Genomic DNA, 11,263 nt, shown 5'->3' on the forward strand with positions numbered 1-11,263 from the left:
CAAGAGGGTGGAGCTACTCCTGAGAACCATCAAGAAAGAACCAAGTCTCCTCTCCCCTTCATTATGGACCAATCAAATTATACCTTCTGTTATAAAATATTACAGACGCCGACGGTTTGATGCGACTCGTGACTGTCCGGTGCTGCTAGAGGGCCGGGGGGGGTTGGGTGCCCATTGCTTTGCTGTAGCTTTTCATACCTTTTCATTGCTTCTAAATAAATACTTGATTGGACCAAACCGAGACCGGCTCTTCTCATATTTAGGATTAAACGAACATGCAACGACCATCGCCCCAGAGCAGAGTGAACACTCGACTATCTGCCCTCTCAATGAATCCACCTCACCTGGTTCTATCAAAGTCCAATGAAGTGGATCAGTAAAGCTAACCCTAACCCAAAATATATTATATTTTAACTTACAGCTCAAAAAAGTAAAAAAAGTAAGCTAGAAAATAAAAGTAAAAAGTGGTTTGGTCCGGTCATGGGGGTCAAGTCACAATAAATACAAAACATTTCATCATCACAGCAGATTTTCACAGCATCTCTCTCTCTCTATCTCTCTCTATCTCCATCTCTTTCCTTTCTCTATCTATCTATCTATCTATCAATCCATCTCTCTCTATATATATCTATCTATCTTTCTATCCATCTCTCTCTCTCTCTCTTTATCTCTATCTATCAATCCATATCTCTCTCTGTATCTATCTATCTATCTATCTATCTATCTATCTATCTATCTATCTATCTATCTATCTATCTCTCTCTCTGTATCTATGTATCTCTCTCTCTCTGTACCTCTCTCTATGTATCTATGTCTCTCTCTCTCTCTCTCTCTCTCTCTCTCTCCCTCTCTCTCTCTTTCCATCCATCCATCCATCCATCCCGGCTCCGTGTCGCCCCCTGCTGTTGTGTGTGTGTCAGCCCCGGGTCCAGTAGCGGGGGGGACAGTGAGAGCAGTCCGGAAACAGTGCACTCTGAGCGGACCCACAAACCTCCAGCAGGACGGAGCAGCCTCCAGGTTCCTCCCCGGAGCTCCACTCTCCAGCCCCGCGGAGCTGAGATGGATTGACCGGAGCGGGGACACCCTGAAGCCCGCGGGTGAGTCTCTTTACCCCCGCAGAGAACCACCATCACGTTCACCCCAAACAACAACAAACTTGTTAGCTCGTCGCTAACTTTCCCTGATGGAGCTAACGCGGGTTTAGCGGTTAGCTCCGCTCCGTCTCCCGGGATAGTTCCTCCCGGCTGTGAAGTGACACTCTGCGGGTTCGGAACTTCAGATTCTCCGTGTGGCGGTGGAAGAGCCGAGCCGGGAGAGACAGCTTCCAGCCCGGGGGCGGTGTCCGCAGCCCGCGGGCTCAGGGAGCTCGGTGACCGGGGTCAGAGTCTCTATAATGAACTTAATATAAAACAGTGTCAGAATTCAGCTTCACGCAGAATCTACGTGGAGCTGCTCGTCTGGGTCGCTGGTAGAAGTTCAATCAAATCCACGGTTCGATCCAGAACCCGGTTTGTGATGAACGGTTCGGTTTGGCCCGGTTCGGTCCGGTTCGGTTCCTTCACGGTGTTGTAGCCTCTAGAGACCCGTGATTTGATATGACTCCAGAGACAGATTCACATCAGTGAGATTTAAATGTGCTGCAATGATTATTCTTATTTAATTCTATTTTGTTTGTACAGAGTCAAATCCTGACCCACGTGACCTCAGGGCTCTTTACACAGAAGGTCGAGACAGTAAACATAATCAATATACAGTTTTTATTATGATATTCATTGGTATTCATCCTGGATGGGTTGGTGTGTAAGTATTTATTAATTTCAATTGGTCGCACCTGAAAACCCGGCTGAATAAAACGGCTTCGAGCCTGAAGCCAACACCCACAGGGTTTTAGTATTTGAGTATCTCAGTGCAGTATTTAAAAGTACATTTCACCGTCTCAGGAGGACTTGAGGAGCAAAGAGGTTTGGAGCTATTTGACTCTCGAGTGTGAAGTGGATCCACATGTAGGAACCAGGACAAAGTTCCCCTCGGTTCTTTTTAAACCCTTTTCCAGACGGTTTCCTTCGAGTGGTTCAGATGAAGGTTTTATCTTCAGAGCTGCAGAGGAACTTTCCACATGTGGATCCTCCTCCGCTCAGCAGCTCCGTGGTGGAGCCCCGGCTGTGCCTGGTGAAGCGTGGGGCCGCGGTGTGTTTTCCTGGCGTCCGGCTGACTTTGCAAAGCGCTGCATTATTGACGAGTGACATGGTTTCCACTCGGAGGCCGACGGCTCTGTAACGGGAGCCAACTCGTTCTGACTGGTTCAGGATCAGTTTGTGGAGCTCAGACGAGAGCAGCTTGGTTTCCACTGTTAGAGCTGAAGGATTATTGTTAGTGTGGATATTATTTGCTTTGCTGAGGAGTTTGTTTGAAGGGATATAATAAATCTCTTATGTTGCAGACAGGTATTGTTGATTTTCCTGACACTTATTTGTGTTTTCACAAAGTTGTTTTCTCTGTAAAATGTTAATCAGAATAAAATACTAAGAAATACAGAGAATACGTTTTTTTGCTTAAAAGAAAAATTACTCGCAATAAATAATAAATAAAATTCATGGAGATTATTGATATTCTACTTTGTTTGTGTTGCGTCGTTCTCAAATTTAAAAAGATCTTAAGATGCAAATGATATAAAATGATTAAAATAGATTGGGACCTGCTTGTGTCCACACGGTCTCAGACAAAGGACCTTGAGAAGAAGTGTTGTGTTTGTGAGGATCCTGCTGTGTCCACACATCGAGCTCCCCTGACTCCCTCAGACCTTCTCCTGGGGGGGGGGGGGGGGGGGGCACTCAGAGCACGTCTGGTAAAAGACTTTAACTGAACACACCTGTTGACTCGTTTTTCATCGTGAGCATTAAAACGGGCCTGAAAGATTCGTACGACTCTTCTAAGGGAAAACGATCTCTTTTCCAAACCACTATTCCTTGACCCCCGATGAGATATGTCACATGATTAATCACATGATCAATGTTAACCCTCCTTTCATGCTTCTTCTTCAGCTGCTGCAGCCTCCTCCGGCCACGTGGCCTCATGGCGTCCCGGCTGCTGGATCGTCTGAAACGCTCGCTGTTTAAAGACGTCCACTGGGCGGAACAGGAAGCAGCAGACACACAGGAAGTGGAGGCGTTTGATGAGGACCGGTTGGAGGCGGAGCTGGCGGAGGAGGAGGAGTGTGTGACCGATCGTCTCGGGGGGACTCTGTCCTTCGACAGCGCCGGCGGAGGAGGAGTGGAGGAGAGTGGCGATGGCGAGGGGCATGACAGTGACTCCGACTTCCTGGGAGAGTCGATGGAGGAGGGGCTCAGCAGCACAGGTGAGGTGGCGCCCTCCTCAGGATAATCCGTCATCGATCAGGCAGGTCAGGAGAGTTCCTCCAGCCTCACACACCAAAGAATTCCACGTCGGTCAATAACCAATTGGAATTCATACAGAGAAGATTATCTGGTTCAACTCGCATCCCTCTTCTCCTGTTGGCTCATCTTACTTTACCTCAGCCAATCGGAAGGCACCAGATTGTCACAGCGTTCGATTGGCCGGTCACATTTAAAAAGACCCGATTGCACCCTCGCTCTCTGATTGGCTGCTGGGCTCCATTTCCTGAGCAGGACATTTCAGACGATGTGAAATAGTTTTCACTGTGATTTTTTTTTTTTGCCACCGAAATCGAATCAGTTCAACTTGAGCGTTTCTGAAGAGACTCACGTGTTGTTGAGGTTTCAAACAACTGACCTTGGGTTCAACCTTCACAGACGCCAGTCCTGTCGGCCCCTCCCCCTCCGCCCTGCTGACACGGCAGCTTCAGGAGAGCTGGAGGAACATGTGCCGACTCGATGGAGGAAGTCCCGCCCCCTCGGGAAGACGGCTGACGGACGACTTGTTGTTTGAGGTCACGGACGCCAGTGTGATGCAGGACGGCTCCTCAAAGTACGTGGTGAGTACAAGCTGTGGAGGATTGTTGGTCACATGATCCGCGCTCTCATTTCCCAGGAGCTGGTTGTGATTCAGTCAGTTGTGTGCTCGGTCTGTTGCTGTCTGTAGCTGTACACCATCCACGTGATCCAGACCGGGGGCAGCGATAAGACGCCCGCTGTGATCACCCGCCGCTACTCCGACTTCCAGCGCCTTCATGCCACGCTGCGGCGTTTTCACTCAGACCTGATGGATCGTGTGTGTTTTCCACGTGAGTAGGGGTTACAGCACTAAGCCTAGTTATGGTTAGGATGGGGGGGGGTTCCGCTGAAACCTAACCACCGGTTGTATCACCACAGGTAAGAAGCTGCGGAGGAACTTCGTGGCGGAGACGATCGCCAGGCGCAGCCGGGCCTTCGAACAGTATCTGTCTCACCTGTGTTCCCTGCCCACCCTGCGGGGGGCGCTGTGTGTGAGACAGTTCTTCTACCTGAGCGACCTGCAGACTGGGCAGCTGCTCATCAGGTAGCTAACCACACACTGACGGAAACATCCCAGTGGCTCATGAGACGTCACCTGACAAACTAAACTCTCTGCGTCTCTCCGGTGACTCACCTTCAGGCTGTTGATCCAAAATGTTAAAACCAAAGAATCAGTTGAATCAGTGACACACTGGACTTCAGCAGCTCTGGAAAGAGAAGTGATCCAGAATGAGGTTCACATGAAACCGGGTTCGGACTCCGGTCCCTGAACGGAGCCGGTGAGCGAGCAGCTGAAACATTTGATGCAGGACAGAAGGTTCATAATGAAACAGTGAAGTTCACCTCAAATTAAAGAGTTTCCTAGAAGATAATTCCAACAGTCGTCCGGATGCTGTTAGTTTCTGTTTCCTGTTTCCTGTTCTCTTGAAGTTCTCTTGAACATGATGATAAACACAAACAGTTGTAGTCAGAGTGTGATCTGCAGTGAACCCATCTGAGTTGTGTTGTTGTGTTGTTGTGTCGAGGGAGGGACGGTACCAGGAGGCGCTGGGTCCGCTGCTCAACGCCAAGAGGCTGCAACAGAAACTGGGCTGGGCCAGTGACTACGACCTCCAGGCTCAGGCCCCGCCCCCGGCCCCCTCCCATTGGCTCTTCACTCTGGTGGGGCTGTCGTGCTGTTTCCAAGAAGTGGACCAGCTGGAGGAGGCGGGGGATCACTGTGACCACGCCCTCCGTGTCCTGACCCCCGCCGACACTCAAACTGACGAGCCTGACAAGCCCCTCCCACAGACTGCTGCACCCCGCCCACACATTGACAGGCCACACCCTCTCCTGTTGCCGTTGCTAGGGGCGGTCGTTCGGCTTCTGTGGCAGACGGGGAGGGACAAGCGACAGTGGGAGGAGCTTCTGCAGCAGCTGGAGGAGCAAGGGGCGGGGCTAGACAATCAGCCAACCATGATCGAGTTTCTGGTAAAACACGACCTGCAAGAGAGTGAGGGCGGGGGGGCATGACGACGCACATCGCAGTACAATCACAACAATACATCCAAAAAAATGATCCCGAATAAAATGAGAGATACAGACGAAAGTTAGAGGAAGAAGAATCCTACATGCAAATTAAAAATACACATTTCAAGAATCTTATCAAAGCCTAATATGAAAATTATAAAAAATCAAAACAAATTGAAAGATTTAAGAAATTTTTCGATACAACTTCGCAATTCACAAGAAAAAGTCCAAATATTTCAAGAAAAATTTGGAAATAAATGATATTTCAACAAGCAATTATTTTATTATAAATTATTATGATTATAATTTAAAAGTTCAATGGACAACAGGAACATTTTATTTAAAAAAAAAAGTTGTAATATGTCGACAAACAAATGTTGGAATTGTTTGATATTTTAGTAAAAAAGATCAATTTAAAAAACAATTAAAAATATTTGAGTTTAAAATGAATTCAAAACTGTGACGCCTCAGATCAGGAGGTGAGAGAAAAGTTGACTTTACTATAAAACTTAATAATGATAAACACTAAACACCACTTAGTTGTGATGAGCAACAAAAATCCTTAAAGGGAAAAACATTTTCTTCAAAAAGAAAATGTAGAAACACGTTTTAGTTCAACATGAGATGTTGAAACGCTGCTTCTCTGTTTGAGATGAAACTTTATTTACATTCTGAGGACAAAGTGATTTTGTTAGAGGAAAAGAAGTCCGAGGATTTCAGACGTGATGTTTGGTCTTTTTACAACGACACTAAACACTCGTCGGTTTCTCTCTCTTAACAAACACGTTTTCACTTTGAGAGGAAATTAAATCGTTTTCACTACGATGACGTCACTAAAGGGAAAATGGTTAAAAACATTTGTTCTGCCCGTTAATCGTTGACTGATGTTTAACAGAATCAACCAATCAGAACATCTGTTGTTACGTTGAAAGAACATTTTATATTTTCCTGCATCTTCTGAAGAATATGGCACGAGCTGTGGTTGTATCATAACTCTACGAAGTTCTAAAATACTTCAATATGAAACTTTGTTTTTTCACTTACATGTAATTTAGACACTTTTGCTGCACTTTGTATTTTACATCATGACTCAGCATCTTTAGCTGTTTTCACCTGTCGGGCCTCATGTTAATGATTTGAAAAGTGTTTCCTGTTTTTAAAGTTGAACCGTCAGTGAGGCATTAAATCATCGAATAATCTTCATCAGTACGAAGCACTGACTCCTCCTCCTCCTCCTCCTCCTCCTCCTCCCCCTCCTCCTCCTCCTCCCCCTCCTCCTCCTCCTCTCCCTCCTCCTCCTCCTCCTCCTCTTCCTCCTCTTCCTCCTCCTCCTCCTCCTCTCCCTCCTCCTCTTCCTCCTCCTCCCCCTCCTCCCCCTCCTCCTCCTCCTCCTCTCCCTCCTCCTCCTCCTCCTCCTCCCCCTCCTCCTCCTCCTCCTCCTCCTCCTCCTCCTGTTTCCTGAGCTGTGTGTTTATGTGCATCCAGTTGCATTAGGGACCGAAACACGAGGAGACACCGAGGAGGTGAAACTTTTTAAGATGAACGGATCACATGGGGAATATGAGTCTGACCAGTACTTTAAATATATCTAAAGTTTAAAGATGATGCACATGTACAGATTAATGCACAGATACTGGTGATAAACTGATGAGAGCTGTTTCCATCACGTCCACAGATTTAATAACACGCTGGACTTTTTACTTTTCAGCTCAGACAATGAAACACGCTGGAAAACTAAAACTTGTTTCTCGGTTTCCATCTTCACAGACGATGAGGAAACGGTTTGTTTGATTTGATTGAGACTCAGTCGGGTTTTTAAAATGTATTTTGGAGAAGCTGTAGATACAGTAACTCTGAATTGAGTAGTTCTTTCTGTTTTTAATTGAACTCAAGGTTTTAGTGATTTGTTTTTGAAGTGATTTCACTTCCTCGTGTTTGGAACGCAGCCTCCTCCCTCCTGTGGAATATTTCAGAATGTGGATTTATCTTTAAAGAGCCAAGTATAGTTCCAAGTATATTTTATTGAATAAATTTGTTACAAAATCTCAGATCTGTCTTTTCTTGTTTCTTCATCTTTGACCTTTTTGCAGCGACCAAGAGGAACTTCTTCAATTCAATTTTATTAATATAGCAAAAATAATAATCTCATTGTGACGATGATGTAAATCAGCTCAGGGACGAGATCCCAGATAATTAGAGTTTCCAGTCGGTGCAGTTTTCTTTGTCTCTGTTTATTTGTTAATTACAGCGTCAGTTAGTAATTATGTATTACTTATATCCAGCAGTTGTAGGTTCACGTGCTCACCAGCAGAGGTCGCCCTGCTTCAGTCCACGTGTGAGTGATGACGCAGCTCAGATCAGTTTTATTATAAAGATTCTAAAATAAATAATTTCCAGTGTTTTCTACAGTCAGTGATGAAGGTGAGGGTGAGATGAAGAGGTGATTTTGATGAAAGTGATGATGGTGATGAAGATGAGGGGAATGATGATTGTGATAAAGGGGATGAGGATGAAGAGGGTGATGAAGATGATGAGGAACATGAAGATGATGAGGGTGAGGAAGAGTGTGATGAAGATGATGATGGTAACGAAGATGAAGGGAATGATGAATGTGATAAAAGGGATGAGGATGAAGAGGGTGATGAAGATGAGGGGAATGAGGAATGTGATAAAGGGGATGTTGATGAAGAGGGTGATGAAGATGAAGAGGGTGATGAAGATGAGGGTGATGGTGATGAAGAGGGTGAAGAAGATGAGGAACATGAAGATGAAGATGAAGATGAGGATGATGAAGACGGTGATGAAGAACCGAGCTCAGGTGCTCTTATGTCACTGATCAGCTGACGAGTGTCGACTGGTCCCATTGTCCTCCACATATCATCACCATGGCGACCAGGCCAAGAGACATCAGCTGCTGGAGTAACACCAGTTGCTATAGCGACGGTGACAGAGCCGGACTGAAGCTGTCACTCAACGTTCACGGTGACGTCACCAGGAAGTGTCAACGTTTAATGAGTGACAGCTGAGGAATCTTAACTTTGTATTAAAGCAGCACTTTGTGACTTTGATGAGTAACAGCGCCCCCTGCAGCCCCACCTGGGGATTTACTGGAACTGTCCTGAATAAATCTTTTCCATTCAACGCTGGTTAGTCCTCATCTTCTACTCTGCTGGAGATTAAAGGACACACACACACACACACACACACACACACATACACCCACACACACACACACATAAACTCACAAATCATCTGAACTCAGATGATTCAAACAATAATTATCTTAGGTCCTTGTTTCATTTGTTTAACTAATGGACAGTTCATTTTCTGATTGACTCTGAAAGGGAATCTCCTTAGATTGTTATTTGATGATTGAGTCTTTTGTTTGTTTATTTCTAATACTTTGATTTGCTTGTTATTTGAATTTAAATTGATTTAACTAAATTGATTGTTTGTGATTCATTTTCTTTGAGGCTTTTTTGTAGCTAAGATAACGAGCTATCGGGGCTAGCTCTCTGGCTCTGATATATTTTTGAGTTGATTGACAGGTGAAGAATCCCCTGAGCTGTGATGCTGTCAGTTTTGATATTCACACGAGTTTTGTCTGAATCTGCACTTTGTTGATCAAAAGAAAAACTCAGAGCCAAGTTGTAAAAAATATTAGATTCTGAAGAAGAAATCTCAAGATTAAACCATGAGTCTTCCTTTTGATCAGAGATTCTGAAAACCAACAATACTTGGAGATGGATTTATATATTCTAAATACTCACTAACGAAATTACTTTGTTGCTGTAATTTTAATTCAGTTACTAAACTTCAGTTCTGGGGAAAAAATACACACACACTGACTTAACACTCACAGTTCTTTGAGTAAACCTGGACATGCTCGTTCAATGACTGTCAACAAAGATGGACGACACGTCTCCTCTTCCTCCGACTGCATAAATATGAAGCCAAAAGTATCACGGATACGAACGCTGCCATCTTGTGGTGGCAACGTCATTTACAGTCTGAGCTCAACCAATCAGCAGTCAGATGTATCAGCTGACCATCATGACGTCTCAGCCTGTTTTTATATCATCAAATAACTGATTCAAACCAGTCGGATCAGAAACACGTGAACAAACGGAGATAGAAACCATCTGAACATTCATTTAACATGTAATTAGATTTTTCTAGTTTGGTCCATGTCCTGTCTGCTAACATGGGGAGGAGGGGCTTATGACCCGTATTGCCGCCTCCAGGGGGCGATCCAGATGTTTTGGCATGTTGTCGTCCATCTTCATTTACAGTGATCTGTGTAAATGTTTGAGTTAGCATGCTAGGTTTACGATGCAATAATAAATCCAGTGTAGGCTAACGGTTGATTGTACACTGACTTCTACTAGCTTAGCAAGATGTCGGAGAAAAGCAGAATTAATCTACCATAGGCAAAATAAAATATATAAAACTGCTGTCATTATAAAATAATAAGTGTATAAATATACTTTTACATTATACAGTGATAAGTTTCTAGATTGTCCACAAACCAAAGTCATAAAGTTTTGGCTAAACACAACAAACAAGTTAGTACCAAACTCTGTATGCCAACTAACCATATTCCACACACACACATACACACACACACACACACACACACACACACACACACACACACACACTGTTAGGGTTAGGGTTAGAAATCCTCAAATATATTCATTTGCTTTGTGATTCACGTTTCCAGGAATTCACTTCCTCCAACAGAATATGAAAATAAATCAGCATTTTCTCGTATTTCAGAAAATTGCATTGAACAGTTTCATTATGACACATTATTACATCAGAACATTGAACCTGATAAATATTTTTCACATGAATCCTCCTCTGTATTCACACAGTATCAGTTCATATTCCCCTTCAACATGATATCGATATTTACGAGTTTAATCCTCACAGACTCACATGAAGAAAATAAACCGTTCTGAATTTCCTCACTGAAAACCTGACAGCACAGGGACATGTACACAGCATGTAGTTCACGTGTCCACACGTCAGATGGAAACATTCTACAAATGTCAGAAGCAGAAACAAATTAAAGGAATAATTTGACATTTTGGAAAATAAAACAATTATATGGACATCTCTGTAAAGCAGGACCTCCCTCAATGAACCTCATGAACAAGTAAAGGTTAATGGAACTGCAGAGTCTTTGATGGTGAAAGTCTCTCACACGGTTTCTGTTTGAATGGAGGAAGTGGATGACGCAGTTCGTTTGGTCGCCGTGGTAACGTCATTATGTTATTACCTCCAGCAGATTCACGACTCAACACGAGTTCAAATCATAAACTGTATATATATAAAAGGTTCAAATGCATTAAAATCAACGTTTCACACTGAGCTCAGCGACATCGAAGACGCTCTGTCTTCTCATCTGTGTTATTTACCAAACTGTCAAATTATGTCTTTAAATATGAAGTGATTTCTGATTCATGACGTGTTGCACAACATCAGCTGAACAGATTCACTGCAGTGATCAGCCCGACAGACAAACAGACGTCTTCTCAAACAGAAACCAGGTGACTCTGCAGAGGCCTGGGACCGGCTCACAGCGAGCAGGACGTCCACACAGACTGTTTCAAAGACTTTGACTTTGATTTTCTGGCACAAAGACACGGACACAAAGGCAATAAACCAGAAAAGGAGGTGAAGACACTTTTCCACAAGGCAACACAATCAGTGGTGTGATGTATCGTACCAGTCCCAGTCAGGCTGGTGTGGGTAGAATCCGTCCGTCCAGTGACAGAAGCCCAGCTGATACTGGTACAGACCTCGTCCCAGATTCT

General features: G+C 44.4%; 1 protein-coding gene across 1 annotated transcript; it reads left to right on the top strand.

The window, feature by feature from the left end:
* Window positions 1-925: 925 nt before the first annotated feature.
* Window positions 926-7,489, top strand: snx21 (sorting nexin family member 21). Its single transcript, XM_062392359.1, has 6 exons — window positions 926-1,097; window positions 3,042-3,355; window positions 3,792-3,973; window positions 4,081-4,222; window positions 4,311-4,476; window positions 4,958-7,489. Exons 2-6 carry the CDS (start codon window positions 3,073-3,075, stop codon window positions 5,442-5,444), a joined length of 1,260 nt encoding a protein of 419 aa, XP_062248343.1. The 5' UTR covers window positions 926-1,097; window positions 3,042-3,072; the 3' UTR covers window positions 5,445-7,489.
* The last annotated feature ends 3,774 nt before the right edge of the window (window positions 7,490-11,263 follow it).

The sequence above is a fragment of the Platichthys flesus genome, chromosome 7 (genome assembly GCF_949316205.1).
Source record: "Platichthys flesus chromosome 7, fPlaFle2.1, whole genome shotgun sequence".
NCBI lineage: Eukaryota > Metazoa > Chordata > Actinopteri > Pleuronectiformes > Pleuronectidae > Platichthys > Platichthys flesus.